This window comes from Spermophilus citellus (assembly GCF_964194105.1).
Source record: "Spermophilus citellus genome assembly, chromosome: 7".
Classification (NCBI taxonomy): domain Eukaryota; kingdom Metazoa; phylum Chordata; class Mammalia; order Rodentia; family Sciuridae; genus Spermophilus; species Spermophilus citellus.
The window spans coordinates 121,671,052-121,685,436 of record NC_138188.1 but is presented as its reverse complement, the minus strand read 5'-3'; the positions used below and the strand labels follow the sequence as shown (position 1 = coordinate 121,685,436).

At 38.8% G+C, this 14,385-nt stretch overlaps 1 protein-coding gene across 4 annotated transcripts in view; it reads left to right on the top strand.

Moving 5' to 3' along the window:
• The window catches only part of MAP3K13 (mitogen-activated protein kinase kinase kinase 13), a 144,411-nt gene that overhangs the window by 119,032 nt on the left and 10,994 nt on the right, over window positions 1-14,385 (top strand). For all 4 annotated transcript variants that reach the window (XM_081302154.1, XM_081302156.1, XM_081302157.1 and 1 more), the window contains 4 exons: window positions 2,425-2,534; window positions 6,379-6,495; window positions 7,154-7,291; window positions 11,513-12,299. In XM_081302154.1, coding sequence (XP_081158280.1) covers window positions 2,425-2,534; window positions 6,379-6,495; window positions 7,154-7,291; window positions 11,513-12,299 — 1,152 coding nt within the window. The remainder of the gene's footprint in view (window positions 1-2,424; window positions 2,535-6,378; window positions 6,496-7,153; window positions 7,292-11,512; window positions 12,300-14,385) is intronic.

Here is a 14,385-nt window from a genome sequence, read left to right as displayed (position 1 = left end):
TAATCTCTATTCTATTTTCAGTCTCTATGAATTTGCCTATTCTAGATATTTCACTTAACTGGAATCATAAAATGTTTGTCCTTAATGTAGGGCTTGTTTCACTTACTTAGCATGTTTTCAAGGCTCATATATATTGTAACATTTGTCAGAACTTCATTATTTTTTGTAGTTGAATAGTATTCTATTGTATAATACCACATTCTATCCATTCATCTGTTGATTCAACTTCATTTTGATATCTATATTATGGGAGATAAATAGAAACAATTTTTTTGCTACAAAAACTTCAAACATCTACTGAGTAACTTTAGAAACCTTCTAAATGTCACAGATTTCCCTAGGCCTTCTCTGGGAGGTAAAGGGGATATCATTAATGGAGTGATCCAGGTTTCACTTGATTGTTCCCTTACTTGCTTACACAGGACTTGTGAAGCACCCTCCTCCTTCCACACCTACACACTACACTATGCATTCTCAGGGAATTCCCAGGGAGGAGGAGAGATCTCAAATAGTCTCATATTGTCATCTGCTGTCCTTTCTCCTGACTCTGACTAAACACAGCCCTCTCCCTCCTGGCACAGCTGGGCATTTCCATATTGGTGAGCCCTCACTGTTTTCTGCTGTAAGATTGTATTCCTAGTTGCCATCCATTAGATGCTGCCATATCCTTAAGGGACTGCTCTCCCCCTCTGGGAGCTGCTCTCTGCTGCAGCAGAGCTCTAGAGTTCCCAGGATTCCAAAGCTGCATGTTGTTCTGTTTGTGTGACGAGCTCTTCCTTTCCCTATTGATTTACACTGTGTGAAAGATGGCCATGGCCTGATGTTTTACAAGTATGTTAGTGAAACAATGGGAAATGTCCCATCCACTCCTGTGACAGTGGCTCTGTTATAGGCCAACCTCCTGCACACTCTTCCCTCTCAGCAGCTCCTCATCTCTGTGCAAAATGCGTTCTGGCCTGCCCGCCCTCCATTTCTTCAGATAAGCCAGGTAGTTCTTAATGGCAGATTAAGTCAAATCAGAACTCCTATTAACATATTCTAAGTACATGTGATGAAACTCCAAATTATCTTCTTCTAGGAATATGATACCTTTGAGGAAAACACACTTTTGGTCAGTTCCTGTTGTTTTCCCATGCATCTTGTTTCATTTTCCCAGGAAGGAATTTACTTGTAGAAACCTAGTTTCTTACAGATTTAAAGCTTCAGAAGGTTATCTTTAAGTTTCCTATAATAATAAGCAAGCTTTCTGGAGGTTTACTGCCTCTAGAATTAAAACCTGACCTGTAATATCTGATTCCTTACCACCAGAGGGAGATATTCCTTTTCTTGGTACCTTCTTTAAGTATTGCCCTGGAATCCATTAGCATGTTTTTGCCCAAAAGATGTTTTCAGGCCTAAATCTGACCCTCTCCTTTGTCCTTCTTTGTTCTAAAATCTCTTGTTTATCATTCTTTAACCTCTTAAAGTTGAAATACAGTTCCATGGCTTTGATCTGATGATTCAAAGAGAAGCATTACTGGGGGCTTAACTGAACCTTCATATACTGTTGAAATGCTGTCAAAGACTCTTGACCAACAATGGGATAGTATATTTTTTATCCTGGCATTTTGAAGACATTGAGCAGATTTGGTGCCTGCTCAGTGAAAGTCAACAAGCTGGCAGAAACCCCTCTCAAATAGTCAACATATAGAAAGAATCTAGTATATTATAAATAAGCAAGCAGGATGATCATTTTCTAAATGATTATATTATTTTCTACATAAAAAATGATGAAAAACAGATAATTTGGGGAAATTATATAATGTCTCCTTGTTTTCTCCCTCAGTTCCCAATTTCTATATAATTTCCCATATGTTTATTCCCATCTTCTGCTGTGTATGCCCTGGGATCTTCTACTGCATATATTTTTTTCAAGATATTTTCCTAAACAAAGCACAGAAGGAATTCTGGTGCCAGTTTTAAGGATGATCATTTTCTCACAGACACATACATGTACCCAAGAGGTTATCAAAGCTGTTCTTTCTGGCCATATTCTTGGCTACTGTATTGACTTAAATTGAGTCCTTTCGTTCCAGAGGTGATGGCCAGTGGTGACCATCACCACTTTGATCTGATGATTCAGAGAGAAGCATTACTGGGGGCTTAACTGAACCTTCATATACTGCAGGGAAAGTGGAGTACTAGAGTAGATATACAGAACATGGGGAGGGGCATGCAGATACAATAGCATGAAACATTTTGCTATCAATCAACTAATATTTCTTGAACACCCATTTTTAATTAGGCATGTGCAGGAAGCACATAGAAAAAAAGCAAGAAAGGCGTGTAGAAGCATTCAGACAAAATACCTTGTGCCTGATCCTGTGATTATACCAGAGGTTAAAACACCTTGAGTACTAACAAAATCACGTTTTTCTCACCCAGGCTGAATGGAGAGAAGAAGTTAAAAAACACTTTGAGAAGATCAAAAGTGAAGGAACTTGTATACATCGATTAGATGAAGAACTGATTCGGAGGCGCAGAGAAGAACTCAGGTCAGCTCATCTCTCTTCCTCTACCTCTTCCTACCCCAGATCTTCAGATATGAGGAATTCTTCTTATGAATCGCCATTTCATTTTCTACACACCTTTTACCTCTGCTTGTTATTGTTATGCTCCTTGAAAGTTACCCTAATGGTTAGTTCTCCTATGGAATCTAAAAGAGTCAATCTTCTAGAAGTATAGAATTATGGTTACCAGAGTCTGAGGAGACTGAGGGGGGAGGACAGATGATAAAAAGTTCTTCAAGGGATTCTAAGTTATAATTAGATAAGAGAAAGAAGAAGTTGCACAGTAGGGTGACTATAACAAGAATGTACTGTATATATATTTTTGAATTTTAAAAAAAGCTAGAATAAAATATTTTGAATATTTTTACCATAAAGAAATTATAATTGCCAAGCATAGTGGTGCATGCCTGTAATCCCAGGAGGTTGAAGCAGGAGGATTTTACATTTGAGGCCAGCCTTGGCAACAAGAATAGACCCTATATCAAACATCAGACAGAAAGGACTGGGAATGTACAGTGGTAGAGCACTTGACTAGCATGCATGAGAACCTGGTACATTCCCAGTACCCCTCATACACACACAGGAAAGAAATGGTAATTGTTTCAGGAGACACATGTTTACCCTGATTTGAACATTATACAATGTACACATGTATCAGGACATCATGAAATACCTATAAATATGTACAATTTTTTATCAGTTAAATTTTTTTAGAATGTGTCATAGGCAGTTTTGAAATCCTAAGTGTTTTTTAACTTTTTTTTGTATTTGTTCTTTTTAATTATACATGACAGCAAAATGTATTTTGATATAGCATACTTCCATTCTTGTAGTTGTGCATGATATGAAGTTACAGTGGTCATGTATTCATATATAAACATAGGAAAGTTATATAAACATTCTACTGTCTTTCCCATTCCCATCCCCACGCTCTTCCCCCTACTCTTCCCTTTCCAATCCATGAACCTCTGTTCCTCCCTCCTGACCTATTGTGAGTCGGCATCATCAAAGAGAACGTTTGGCCTTTGGTTTTTTGGATTGGTTTATTTTACTTAGCATGATAGTCTCTAGTTCCATCCATTTACCAGCAAATGCCATAATTTCATTCTTCTTTATGGCTGAGTAATATTCAGTTGTGTATATGTACTGTTTTCTTTATCCATTCATCTGTTAAAGGGTACCTAGGTTGGTTCCATAGCTTAGCAATTGTTAATTGAGCTGCCATGAACATTGATGTGGCTGTGTCACTATAGTATGTTGATTTTAAGTCCCTTGGATATATGCCAAGGAATGGGATAACTGAGTCAAATGGTTGTTCCATCATTCCAAGTTTTCTGAGGAATCTCCATGCTACTTTCCACAGTGGTTGCATCAATTTGCAATCCTACCAGCAATGTGTGAATGTGCTTTTTTCCTCCACATCCTTGCTAACATTTATTGTTACTTGTATTCTTGATAATGGCTATTCTGACTGGAGTGAGGTGATATCTCAGTGTAGTTTTAATTTGCATTTCTCTAATTTCTAGTGATGCTGAAATTTTTTCATATATTTGTTGACCATTTGTATTTCTTCTTCTGAGAAGTGTCTGCTCAGTCCCTATGCCCATTTTTTGATTAGATAATTGGGGGGGGGGTGTTGGTGGTGGTTTTGTGGGGGTTTTTTGTTTTTTTGTTGTTGTTTTTTGTTTTGTTTGTTTTTTTGTTTTTTGCTTTTTGTGTTTTGTTTTGTGGGGGGTTTTTTTGTTTTTGTTTTTGGGGGGTTTTTTGGTGTTAAGTTGTTTGAGTTCTTTATTATATCCTGGAGATTAATGCTCTATATGAGACGCAGGTGACAAACATTTTCTCCCATTCCGTAGGCTCTCTCTTCATGTTCTTGATTATTTCCTTTGATGTGAAGAAGCTTTTTAGTTTGATACAACCCCATTTATTGATTCTTGATTTTACTTCTTGTGCTTTAGAAGTCTCGTTGAGGAATGTGGTTCCTAAGCCAACATGATGGAGATTTGGTCCTACCTTTTCTTCCAATAGGCACAGGGTCTCTGGTCTAATACTTAATCCACTTTGAGTTGAGTTTTGTGCAGGGTGAGAGATGGGGGTCTAATTTCATTTGATTACATATGGATTTTTTATTTCCCAGTACCATTTATTGAAGAGGCTATCTTTTCTTCAATGTATGTTTATGGTACCTTTATCCAGTTTGAAATAACTATTTATGTAGTTTTGTCTCTGTGTCTTCTATTCTATTTGGTCTTCAAGTCTCTTTTGGTGTCAGTACCATATTGTTTATGTTACTATAGCTCTGTAGTATAATTCAAGGTCTGGTATCATAATGCTTCCTGCTTCACTTTTCTTTCCAAGGATTGCTTTGGCTATTCTGGGCCTCTTGTTTTTCAAATGAATTTCATGACTGCTTTTTCTATGTCTGTGAAGAACATCATTGAAATCTTAATAGGAATCTCATTAAATCTGCTTTTGGTAGTATAGCTGTTTGACAATATTAATTCTGCCTATGCAAGAATATAGAAGATATTTCTAAGGTTTTGTTCAAGTTCTTTCTATGATGTTCTGTAATTTTCACTATTAAGGTCTTTCACCTCTTTTGTTAGATTGATTTTCAAATATTTTTTGAGGCTATTGTGAATGGGATAGTTGTCCTAATTTCTCTTTCAGTTGATTCATCACTGATGTATGAGAATGCAATTAATTTGTGGGTGTTAATTTTATATCGTGCTACTTTGCTGAATTCACTTATTAGTTCTAGAAGTTTTCTGGTGGAGTTTTTGGGTCTTCTAAATATAGAATCATGTCGTCAGCAAATAAGGATAGTTTGAGTTCTTCTTTTCCTATTTGGATCCCTTTAATTTCTTTCTTTTGTCTAATTGCTCTGGCTAGAGTTTCCAGGACTATATTGAGTAGAAGTGGTGAAAGAGGGCATCCTGGTTTTGTTCCAGTTTTTAGAGGGAATGCTTTCAATTTTTCTCCTTAGAATTATGTTGGTCTTGGGTTTAGCATATATAGTGTTTACAATGTTGAGATATATTTCTACTATCCCTAGTTTTTCTAGTGTTTTGTACACAAATGGATGCTGTATTTTATCAAATGCTTTTTCTGCATCTTTCGAGATAATCATATGATTCTTGCCTTTAAGTCTATTGATGTAAAGAATTATGTTTGTGGATTTCTGTATGCTGAACCAACCTTGCATCCCTGGGATGAATCCCACTAGATCATGGTATACTATCTTTTTAATATGTTTTTGTATGTGACTTGCCATTATTTTATTAAGGATTTTTGCATCTATGCTCATTAGGGATATTGGTCTGAAATTTTTTTTTCCCTTGATGTTCTTTGTCTGGTTTTGGTATCCAGATGATACTAGCTTCATAGAATGAGTTTGGAAGGGTTTCCTCCATTTCTATTTCATGAAATAATTTGAAGATTGTTGTTCATTCTTCTTCTTGTTGTTTCAAAGTATTTTTTTTTTAGTTGTATAGGGACACAATACTTTTATTCTATTTATTTACTGTTATGTAGTGCTAAGGATCGAACCCAGTGCCTCATATGTGCTAGGCAAGTGCTCTACCACTGAGCTACAAACCCAGACCCCTCCTGATTTTCTTTCCATCTGGATGGACCCTTAAGGATAAACCAAGTAGAAAGCTTGGATTTTCCATCTCTTACTCCTTATCTGAATCATTGTGTCAAACAAGGGAGCTTTAAAAATAGTGTCCTTGGTTTTTGAAGTCAACTGTCCATTTTCTTATTTCATTAGAACTGACCTTTGTTCTCCCCAAAGTTAGCCTCACTGATCCTATGTTTTCTCTGATAGGCATGCTTTGGATATTCGTGAACATTATGAAAGAAAACTTGAGCGCGCTAATAATTTATACATGGAACTGAGTGCCATCATGCTGCAGCTAGAAATGCGGGAGAAGGAGCTCATTAAGTATGTACCCAGACCAAAGAAGGTCCTTATTGATTCGAATCTGTCAATCAACAGAAATTACTATTCTTGCATGTTGGTGCCACTCAGAACTGGAAGATATTTTATTCATTCACCCAACATTCCTTGAGGGAAGTGCTATATCCAGGTCCCTGCCCTGGTCAGGCAAGTAGATAAGTGGAGTCAGTACAGAGCTGGGAACGTGCTCTGGACTGGCTTTTTTTTTATACTTCACCCTCCTGCATGGTTCAGAGGAGGATGCAAGTTTATTAAAAGAAATTGGTGTGATTATGTGAGAGCTTATTGCCCCCTGAGGAAGTAAAATGGCTGCTAAAAATATTTCAAGGTATCCCTAATGGTGGCAAGAAATCCCTGAGGTCCTGACTAGAGCAGCAGCTACAAAAAATAAGAACTTTGGCCATTGTGTTGTGTTAAGGAAAAGAAAGGCCCAACTAAGTCTGTGAGCTGAAAAACAGAATGAAGTCAGGTTAATTTGAATTTAGTATCTTCATTTTTATTATTATCATTAGCCTTTTTATTCAAATAGCCTTTACCTGTTAAATGTGGCCAGAATTTAGGGGTAGAATTCGCCTGTGAAAACATTCTGCCCATCCTTTCTATCTGCTGTGACTGCTATGTGGCTTTTTCTTTCATCCTACAGGCGAGAACAAGCAGTAGAAAAGAAGTATCCAGGGACCTACAAACGACACCCTGTCCGTCCAATAATCCACCCCAATGCCATGGAGAAACTCATGAAAAGAAAGGGAGTGCCTCACAAAGCTGGGGTGCAGACCAAGCGGTGAGGCACCATTCCCACTTGATATTCAGAGAAATGGGATGATAATCCCCCAAAACACATTCTCATAGTATGATAGATGAGGCAACTTCTGTAACTCATTGATAGCACATCAGCTTTAGATAAAATAGAGTAGGAAGGTAAAGAAAATGTCTTAGACTCTAGAAATCTAGGTTTTACTATGTGAGACATGGATATTTATTGTCCTAGAACTGAATAGAGGAGAGAAATATAGTGGGGACTAGTCAGACCTGGGTTCAAATCCCAGCCCTGCTTTGTCAGCTCTGTGACTTGAGCCATGCCATTCAGCCTCTTCCAACCCCAGTGCTCTTATGGGTAAAATGGTATAATCACAGTACATGAGATTTATTTTTATTTTTATGACCCCTAGAACACAGAATTGAGTTAATCATAATTCTTTATTTATGACACATGGTTCATACATGGCCTACTTTTATTTAGACACTTAGTTAGTTCTTTTTAATAATGTAATAACTCACTACCAAAGATAAAAGCAGGAGCTTTGATAATTACCTATATCTAACCATATTATCCCCCTCATTCTAATGCTACATAGGGTTTTTGTGAATTTTAAATAATGTAGAATCACCTTTCAAATCATAGGTGTTTAAAAAATAGTGTTTTGAGGCCTGGAGTTGTAGCTCAGTGGAAGAGTGCTTACCTAGCATACATGAGTCACTGGGTTTGACCCTCAGCACCATATAAAAATAAATAAATAAAGATATTGTGCCCACCTACAATTAAAAAAAAAAATATATATATATATATATATATATATATATATATATATATATATATATATATTAAAATAGTGTTTTGAATAGTTTTTAAAAATCCTTTCCCATTTTTACAAATGCCTTTTATTAGTTTAATCATTTTTAAAATTATAGATGGACTGGCTGGGATTGTGGCTCAGCGGTAGAGCGCTCGCCTAGTATGGGCGGGACCCGGGTTCGATCCTCAGCACCACATGAAAATAAAGGCATTGTGTTGTGTTGTGTCCATCTACACCTAAAAAATAAATATATGTATAAAAAAAAAGAAGTACACATTGATTTTAAAAAATTATAGATGGACACAATACCTTTATTTTCTATATTTATCTTTATGTGGTGCTGAGGATCAAACTCGGGGCTTCACACATGCTAGGCAAGTGCTCTACCACTGAGCCATAGCCCAGCCCCTCTTAGTTTAATCTTAGTCTTAGAGGCTGGAGGTATAGTATAGCGGTATATGCTTAGATGCACGAAACCCTGAGTTCAATCCCCAGCACCAAAAAAAAAAAAAAGGTCATACTTTTTTACTCCTTTTTTATTACCAAACTCTGGAGCCTTATAACTCCAAAATAACAAAGAATTGGCTCTATTCTAGATAAAGATAAATTAATATAACAGAAAGAAGTGTTCCTAAACTTGAGGTGTAGATTCAATAGTGAGATTTGAACTAAATGCAGTAAGAATAAAGGTAATGAGAAAACACAAACCAGGGATTATTTTAAGGCTGTCTGAATGATGGCTGTCCTACCACAGCAGGACTAATGTCAATCTAAACTATTAATGAGTAACAACATGGATGAAGTCCAGTTTTGCTTTTACTTATCACCCTTACTATCTTCTGGTCAAATTCTAAGAAACTCTTTTCAGGTGGCACCTGGCACAATCCTCAGGGAAATCCCAGGGCCTTTATTTCTTTTCTTGTGCTAATGAGCGACAAAGTCCACCTACAGATCTTCCTTGGTTCTGCTTACAGTTTTATAACCTAGGAGTGTGTTTGGGCGGGAGTGGGACGTTCTATTTAACTTCTTTGTTTTGTTGTGGTGCTAGGGATTGAACCCAGGGTCTCTCACAAGCAAGGGAGGCAAGTGCTATACAGTAAACTACTTCCCCATCCCTTAACTTTTTAAAAATATGAACCTATGTTTGCTGTTATGTTGACTTGGAAAAGCTTGGTAAGTATATGAGCAGAACACGGGGAAGGCAATTTGCAGAGTGTTGTACTGTCCATTGAGACTGCCCCTTGAATAATTAAAGTTTCATATTTTTTGGAGAGTCCTGCGATTGCTAAATCAGAAGTTCAGTGACCTATGAGGTAATCAGAGGAGAAACCACTCACCATCCTTACATCTAGGTTTCAGTTCATGTTTAGTTAGGGACTAAAGGAGTGCTGATTTCAATTTTAGATCCTCTGAGCCTGTCCCAAGTGAATATAATCCATGAAGATAGTCTAAATATATACTAGTCATAAGCTTGAAATGGGAACTGTGCCTTGGAATTAAGCACCTTGGGTTCAAGTTATGTGTTCTGCTCTATGATGAGCACAAGCTAAGTAACCTGTGATCCTCAGTGCCCTTATTTATAAAATAGACATTGAAATAGTAGGAACCAGACACTTTATATATTGTAAAGTGCTTTGCAAACTGTGTAACAAGGATACTCTGTGATTTTTGCACTGCCAGCTTCAGTAAGAGCAGCCTTCCCCTGACTTTAGATGCTTTCACTTCAACTTTCCTTTAAATATCACCATAGCTAGTTACCCTGTAAGTAGATGCCTCCACCCAGGCTTGGAAGGGCTCCCTTATCTCAGAAAAAGACCCAGAACCTCTTCAGTCCAAACACTTTCTGCAGTACATGTCAGCCAGCTGGACATCAATTTCTAACTCTGGGACAGAAAGCTTTTGATAGACCTCAGGACCCTACTCCCCTTATCATAAACTAGTAATACATGGAACTTCTGTACTAAGATAAGCTTTTGATTGTACTTTTCCTGGAAAAAAAGAAAAAGTCCATCTCCTACTGCTCAATGCCTGCTAAGGCCCTATGAGCCCTGGCTGTGCTTAGTGAGGCTGTCAGCACAGCCCGGCTGACAGCCTGGTAGCAGTACAGGTTCTTAGGCCCTACCCAGACTGAACCAAAAAGTTCATTTTAACAAACTCCTCAAGTAATTTGCATGTACCATCAAGTTTGTACTCTGGCTGTCCAAGGACACTAGGACATACTGCTCATCTGGATTCTGTCACTAGCAGGCTGTGAGAGCCTGAACCATTTTGGATGACTCTGGGTTCCTCATCATATGTGGCAGAGGCTTCTGCCCACCCCCTTTCAACCAGCCTATTATATCCATTGTATATAGTGATTTCTCATAATAGTTCATTTGAGAGACTTATGTTGTTAAATAAAAATGTTTGGATTCTCCGGTTCTAAAATCTCCTACTGATTTGTGTCTGTCTGGTCCCAAAGACAGGTGAGGCTATTTGCTGGGAGGAAGGAAGCGGTGGGCAGGATTTACCTCAGGCCTCCTTCCTCTTGCGCATCACTGGTCCAGTGGGAACTTGGAAATAGGGTTGAAAGAGAACCTTCATCCTTTAAGATCAAAGTAGAATGACAGTGTCACTTCCCACCAGTCCTTTTCTTGCTGCTGCTGCTCAAAATGAGCTCTCTCCCATTTTCCCCTTCTCTGACCCTTCCTTTTCTTCCTCAAAATTTACTGAGTACTCCTATAAATAAGACTCCTTTCTCATATGAAGATAGACAGAACATAGTCCCAGCTCTTTAAGGGACCACGTCTAGGCTCCATGAACTCAGCCTCGTGTCCAGCGAACCTGAGGTTTCCTTTCTGTGGTACCAGACTTCTTTCCATGTGGTGCCCTGAGGGATCTGCCCAGCTCCATCATTGGACAGATTCCCAGGTGTAAACACCCAGGCCCTTACCTTGGCATATTGGTACCAATATACACACACGATTATGAGGAAGAGATCAAGAGCACTGTAGAGTAAAATTATGATTTTAAGAGGACTGAATACCTACATTAGGAAGACAGAATAAAATCCAGGAGGAACAAAGGAAATCCTCTGTAAATGAACATTTAGGGATTATCCAAGTTTTTGCTATTTTAAACAGTACAGTAATATAACAACATACATCTTTGCACATTGTTATATCCAATGGATAAATTCCTGTACATGGGACTGCTGATTCAAAGAGCATATTTTAGAGCTTGGGGTACATTTCCCCAAACTTGAATGTGGTTTTTTTTAAAGTATTTTTTTTACTTGTCAATAGACCTTTATGTTACCTTATTTATATGCAGTGCTGAGAATCAAACCTAGAGCCTCCCACAAGCAAGGCAAGTGCTACCACTGAGTCACAACCCCAGTCCTTGAATTTGTTTTTGTGTCTAAAACTAAACCTGTTCTTTTCTCCTAGGCCAGATCTGTTGAGATCTGAAGGTATCCCCAGTACCGAGGTAGCTCCCACTGCATCCCCTTCGTCTGGAAGTCCCAAAATGTCCACCTCAAGCAGCAAGAGCCGATATCGGAGCAAACCACGCCACCGTCGGGGGAATAGTAGAGGCAGCCATAGTGACTTTGCAGCAATCTTGAAAAACCAACCAGCCCAGGAAAATTCACCCCAGCCCTCTTACCTCCATCAGGCTCAGTCCCAGAACCCTTCTCTCCATCACCATAATATTCCGCAGCAGCAATACCAGCAACCCCCTTCTGCCATGTCTCAGAGTCACCATTCCAGACTTGGTATGCACAGACAGGACATTGCAACCTGCGCCAACAACCTGAGGTATTTTGGCCCAGCAGCAGCCCTGCGGAGCCCTCTCAGCAACCATGCTCAAAGACAGATGCCTGGCTCTAGCCCTGACCTCATCTCCACAGCCATGGCAGCAGATTGCTGGAGAAGTCCTGAGCCCGACAAAGGCCAGGCCGACCCCTGGGGCTGCTGTCAGGCTGACCCTTATGACCCCTGCCTCCAATGCAGGCCAGAACAGTGTGGGTCCTTAGATATACCCACTACTGAGCCAGTAGGGAGGAGCCCCAACCTTTCCAAGTCACCAGCACACAATCCCCTCTCAGAAAATGCCCAAGGTTCTGAGAAAATGGAAGAAAATGAATTCAACAGCTGTGGGTCTGCATCATCCCTTGGCACCCCTCATCACATCACCCCGCCAGCACTACCTCGAAAATCAAGGCCCCTTCAGAAGGTAAGGTGTGATGACAAGAGTAGTCTATGTCACTGCCTTCAAAGAATGTCAGAGCCTATCGTATTATGCACATTATAAAATGTACATAAAAAATATACATTTTGGAAAAGAACTAGACAACAAAAACACAAATAGAAATTTATTTTAAATACTTTCCACATTGTTTAAGCGGTGGACTGGGGAGTACACTTTGAGAACTACTCACCTAGGGACTGATTTGTTTATAATTCATGGAAAACCGTATATCAGGGATATGTAATCAGAACGGTTTGGAAACCTCTACCCTAGAACTCTAATCTGGAGGGCTATTGGAAGGATTGAATCATAAAATTAAATTTGAGAAATAGTATTCTCAGCCTCTTCTTGGAGATTCCTAGTACACGTCACCACAGGTTTTGAGAAACCAGGTTTTGATAAACTTTTGTAATCCAGCATTTTCCTTACCTATTGTGCCACACCATGTTTTAAAAATAGCATCTATTAATCCCCCATGGAACTAGCTTTCTTTGCAGTATACTTTGGAAAATATTTTCTTAAATAATAATTGAAATGAGCTAACTAGTCATTGAAATTTGTTTCTTTCTCATCCACTGGCTGTGTGGGGTTTATTAGCTGGGAAGCAGTCTACTCTAGTGGTTAAAATCATGAGCTTGGGAGGAGATCATACTTCAAAGCCAGCCTCTTCCACTGTCTCCGTTTGTCTGTTTATAAAACAAGCCTAATAATGGACTCTGCCTCATGGGTTAATGTGAGGATTAAATGAATTAATACAAATAGGAAGCAGAGCAGAGCCTGGAATGTAGCAACCTTCCCAAAACTCCTGCCCATCTTGCTTGTGTGTGTTTTAAAGATTATGTGAAAAGTGGAGAAGTGTTTAGAACATGGTAAACACCTACCCAGTTACTAAGTACTGTTTCATCTCAGCATTGTTCATCAGGTATGTAATTAAAGGAATGAAAGAGTCTAAAATGTAAAAAAGTATGTTTTGGTCACCTTAGTAGAAAACAGGTTGACCCTGGGGTCCATCATCTCAGAACTATGTTCTTCCTGCACATGTGTTGCTGCTACTGATCAAGCATTCTTGGGATAAAATTGTGTTTCAGGAGGAGCAGTTGATTTGGGCTGATTCATTCCCCACTCTCCCACACCTATAGGCAATTACATGTAATTTTTTGACAAAATTTTATTAAGACAAACTCACACATCATACAGTCCTTCCATTTTAAGTGTATGATTTAATGGGTTTTTGTTTTGTCTTTGTTTGTTTGTTTTTGTTTTTTTATTTATATATAACAGCGGAATGCATTGCAATTCTTATTACACATATAGAGCATAATTTTTCATATCTCTGTTTGGTTTAATGGTTTTTATCTACAGATTTCTTCAACCATCACCACAACCAATTTTAACATTTTCATCACCCCCAAAAAAGAAATGCCATACCCTTTGACAGTCAACCCATTTCCCAGACTCCCACAAATAACATGTAACCTCTGAACCATCCTGATGCCATTTTGATGCCCTCTATGGGAGTGCAGGCCCCACTACACACACCTCGCGCATTTGTCCTCATTCACCCACGCTCCCTCAGAGCGGCTCATCTCCTGTAACTGAGATCCCCTCCCGTGTGGATTCCAAGGGTAAACTGCTCATCTCAGCAGTCAGGATAACTCCATCCCTGCCTTTCGTATTCAAAAAAGCAAATCAGAATACAAATGAATAAGAGTAATTGGATTTTAGAACTGACTTTTTAAAAGGTAAATTATCCTCAATATTTGGTATGACTTGGACCCAGTCACCCAGCTCACAAAATTACATAATCCAGGGTGTCACATCGATGAGCATGGTTGTTCCTAAGTGTGGCTGCTTTTCTGCCTTGATGCCAAATGAGATTTTTCCTGGAAGGGAAAATATACCTTTTCAGCTGGAACACTTACACAGCCTTCCAGCTAGACCACAGAGCCCAGCTGTTGTGGGGTCTTCAGTGTTCCAGACATAGCCGCCTTATCCCTGCCAACATGCTCATTCAATAAAAATGCACGAAACACTTTGTTCTATTTATTTATTTATTTAGGTGTCAGGAGTC